Source organism: Rutidosis leptorrhynchoides, chromosome 1, assembly GCF_046630445.1.
Source record: "Rutidosis leptorrhynchoides isolate AG116_Rl617_1_P2 chromosome 1, CSIRO_AGI_Rlap_v1, whole genome shotgun sequence".
Taxonomy (NCBI): Eukaryota; Viridiplantae; Streptophyta; class Magnoliopsida; order Asterales; family Asteraceae; genus Rutidosis; species Rutidosis leptorrhynchoides.
In genome coordinates, this window is record NC_092333.1 from 675,824,502 (window position 1) to 675,828,586 (window position 4,085).

Below are 4,085 nucleotides of genomic sequence, written 5' to 3' on the forward strand. Positions count from 1 at the left end.
ACTTCCGTAAGGACCTCCAGTCAATAATAAAAAATAGAAAAAATCGATACCTACATGGATGTGATATACGAGCTCAAGAAAATGTTGGAAAAGCTACACTAAAGAAACAATAAACATATCATTGTTAATTAGTAATTATTACTATTATATATATTATATATATATATATATATATATATATATATATATATATATATATATATATATATATATATATATATGAGTTAGTTTTTTTTATGTGTATATAGCATTTTTATTTCTCTCACTCTAACTGCGGAGAGATAATAATATTAATATTGGTCAATTTGATTGTATAAACGGGTTCGGCTCATTAGATTTAGATTAGGGTTTAGAATTTTGTAATTTATTATTATAAATTGCTCCAACTTGATTACATAAATGGGCTCGGCCCATCGAGCCCATTAGGGTTAGGTTAGGGTTTATTTGGAAATTGTTGTTGTTGATGTTGTTGTAGTAGTGTATTTTGTAGTTTAATATAAATACTACAGTACTTCAGTAATATTAAAATCTCATCGTTCCGATTCTGTCTTGCGATCCCGAGGTATTCGAAGGTTAGCTCTCATAGTTCTTTATTAATTTTTTTTAAATTCGTGTTTTCGTTTGTCTCCGTATGTGTGTATTTGTGTTGATTTTGTTTAAAGACTAGAAATTATAGGATGTATTTGTGTTGTGCGTCTTATTGATGAACATCTGCAAGCTTTTCGTAATGTGGATCTTAAAAATATCAGAATAATAGAGAAATTTAACTTGTGCTGTTGTATTTTCACAGTCGTTATCAAGTTATTGGTGTTTATTTGTAGCTTGCTAGGTTTTTATAAATCGAGGTTTGTTTTTATGTTTTGACGTAGATTTTTCTTTGGAATTTTAATCAGTTTGTAGATTTTTTGTGTGGATTACTTTTTGGCTGCATTTTGGTCCATGTTGTGTTTTGATAGAAATTCATCCATTTGTTGAATCGAAACTAAAAGGGGGCCATAAGCTATTCTTAGTTTATTATTATTTATTACTATAGTTATGTTGTTTCAATGTTGTAAAATATTTCATTGTGAAGTTAATGTATGTCTGCAAGTCTAATGGTCAATCTTTTATTTTTTGTATTTTTTTCAAGTTGTGTGTAAAGTTAAATTTACACTTCAAATTTGAGACTGCTGTTCTCAGTAACATATTTATTTGTTGTTATTGTCTTTAAGTGTTTTTTTTTGCATTATAGTTTCCTTTTCTGATTTCTATTTCATGTGTGCTTTGCTATGTTATTAAAAATTGGGTTGTTATGTATTGTTGACTCAAATGGCTAATAAATCGTTTCAAATACGCATTGGTATGTAACGTTTTATGTGAAAATAAATAAAGTGACTGGTTTTATCCTGGTTTTATCTTTCAAGTTATATATTTATGCTTACAATACTGATATTAACAGCTGTTTGTGGGCACTTATTTGCAGTATTATCTAAATCTTACCATGGCCGGTGATAGTAACTCTGAAAGCGGTGTCACAGTGACACTCTACGTGCGGTGCCCATCAAATGGCACTAAGTTTGCTGTTGAGGCTCGCCTTGAGGGGAATGTTGAGATGTTGAAGTCTGTGATTGAAGAGAAGTGTGAAATAGAGTCTTGGGAACAAAGTCTGATATTCAAAGGGCGTGTTTTGGAAAATAATCAGACTCTACAGAGCTACGGTATTTGTTTATTATTATAACTCAACAGATATCATGTATTCTAGGGGGGCGGGTTGGGTTGAGTTGATCAGTTATGGTTATGGTATTTGGGTTGGTGTTGGTCATAACGAGTTGAACCTGACCTGATCTGATTTTCTAACCCGGTTCAGTTTTTGAACCCAATCGTAAACCTGTTCATCTCTAAATCAATTACTCATCATTAATAACTATAAAAAAGTTTATAAAATCATATTGCCCAATGTATTCATCTTATCTAAATCTAATACTAAAACATCTTTAAACAAAGCCAGAACATGTTAAGTAAAATCATATCTATCATATGGTATTTATAAACTTGACATCTTTAATTGCTAAATGTTGTTTTATGTGGCTACAGGTCTGGAGGCAGAAGACACTGTTCACTTGGCTCGTGGTTATGTGCCCGGGTGTGGTAGGTCCCCACCAAGAGTCAATGGTGTTATACCTCTTCAACATACTCCTAGCATGGTATGGTATTTGTGTTACTCGTCTAGTTTAAATTTTTTTTTCTCGTTCATTATGATGTGGACTCACTTGAATTTTGCGGTTTTTTTTTTAGCTCGGCCCCACTGCGCATATAATACAAAATATGCATGATTGTGATCCCCAGTTCCGTGAGATGATTGAAAATCGCGACTTTCATCGTCTTTGCGGCAAGCCCAATACCATTGGGGTAAATCCTGATTTTGACCTCTTACTCTGTTCCAACTTTTTTATTATTTTAATTAACGTATTTATTTATTGAACACACGTTTAATGTTTATTGCTATTACAGCAATGGATGACACAAGGCCTTTGTACTTTCTCTGGACTTGATCGGTAAATCACCTAATTCTTTTGTTCCTCTGGGTTCATAATAAATAAATACTTGATTTGGCATATCAATTGTTGACAAAATGCAAAAGCTACATAAATTGGGTCTAGTTTATGCTGATATGAATTTTCCGTTTCTGTATGTAGTGATGCGGGTCTAACTGTTGGAGCATCAGGTAACTTTTTATATGTAATTGTAAATATCGTTGTTTATTTGTGAGTTATAAAACTAATATTGATTGATTGATTGATTGATGGTTTTAAAATGAATAACAGTGACTCCCGAGGAACTGTTTGCTACCATACGTCCAGAACTTGTAGAATTGGGGTTTTTCAATGTGAGACTTGTGGTGGAGTCTTCGCATGCTAAGTTTGACGACGTTAAGACTAGCCTCGTTGATTCTGTCGAGTCATTTAAGTCTGTTCTCGAACCGATTTTTGAAATACCTGCGGGACGACAGTGTCTTATATATGAAGGACGTATATTAGAAGACGATCACACTCTTTTGAGCTATGGTAATTTGCTTATTTATTATATAACTCATATACTACATAATATGTTTTCAGTTATACATGATCCACTGTGGGGGGTTAGTTGTTCATAGCAAGTTGACCTAGACCCGACGTGATTTTTTAACCGGGTTCATTTTTTTTTTGAACCCAATAGTAAACCTGCTAACCCTGATATGACACAGATAACATTTTTTTTTTATATTCTTCGGATTGATGTGTTACATCATATCTTTTGTTAAGGTATTTAATAAACCTGGAAGACATATTTTTATTAACGTTTTATGATAAGTAACGCTGGAATGATACGAAACATCAAATCTATCATATGGTTTTTTATTAACTTGATAATTTAATAAATTGCGCAAACGTGTTTTTTATCTGACTACTACAGGCTTGACGGGAGGACACAATGTTTACTTGATTGTTCTTGATGGCCCACTCCGAAATCAAGCAGCTAACCCAAACCCTAGAACAGCTAACCGTAGAACCGCTTTAGGCGGCGCTGGTTCATCTCCTGCTCATATAATACAAGGCATGTATGATTCAGATCCCTTTTTTAGACAGATGATGAAAAGTCCCGCCTTATTTCGTCAATTCTGCTCGGGCTCGTCCTCGTCCTCGTCCATGACCGAGGAGGTAAATCTTGATTTAACCTCTTACTTTATTTTATTTTCTTAACTTTTAACATGTTTATTATTGCTATTACGTACAGGAAATGATGACAATACACCTCTCTCTTTTATCGGGACTCGGTCAGGAACAAACCAGAGGAGGGTAAATCATCTTATTCCTCATTCTTTTTCCGGTTGGTTTATAATTACTTGATTGATTGGGCATGCATGAATTGGCAACACAATACAAAAGCTCAATGATGATGATGATGATATGAAGTAGTACATAAATTGGGTTTAGTTTATGCTGATATCAATTTGTCGGTTTTGTATGCAGGATGCACGTCAAACTGGAGGAGCAGCAACAGGTAATGTTACAACACCATACAATTCAAATGGTAACATAATCGTCTCGGTGATCGTGTTCATTCAT

General features: G+C 33.6%; 1 protein-coding gene across 1 annotated transcript; it reads left to right on the plus strand.

Moving 5' to 3' along the window:
• Positions 1 to 547: 547 nt before the first annotated feature.
• LOC139885977 (ubiquitin-like domain-containing protein) lies at positions 548 to 3,848 on the plus strand. The gene is made up of 9 exons (XM_071869723.1): positions 548 to 572; positions 1,463 to 1,697; positions 2,074 to 2,183; positions 2,275 to 2,388; positions 2,491 to 2,534; positions 2,676 to 2,704; positions 2,805 to 3,044; positions 3,433 to 3,677; positions 3,754 to 3,848. The coding sequence occupies exons 2-9, from the start codon at positions 1,481 to 1,483 to the stop codon at positions 3,817 to 3,819; spliced, it is 1,065 nt and encodes a 354-aa protein (XP_071725824.1). The 5' UTR covers positions 548 to 572; positions 1,463 to 1,480; the 3' UTR covers positions 3,820 to 3,848.
• The last annotated feature ends 237 nt before the right edge of the window (positions 3,849 to 4,085 follow it).

Excerpts from the sequence above, each read along its gene's own strand:
- LOC139885977 (XM_071869723.1), top strand. The coding sequence starts at position 1,481 with ATGGCCGGTGATAGTAACTCTGAAAGCGGTGTCACAGTGACACTCTAC. Across the intron at positions 2,389-2,490 it reads GCAAGCCCAATACCATTGGG|CAATGGATGACACAAGGCCT; the intron begins GTAAATCCTGAT and ends TTGCTATTACAG. Across the intron at positions 2,705-2,804 it reads TCTAACTGTTGGAGCATCAG|TGACTCCCGAGGAACTGTTT; the intron begins GTAACTTTTTAT and ends AATGAATAACAG.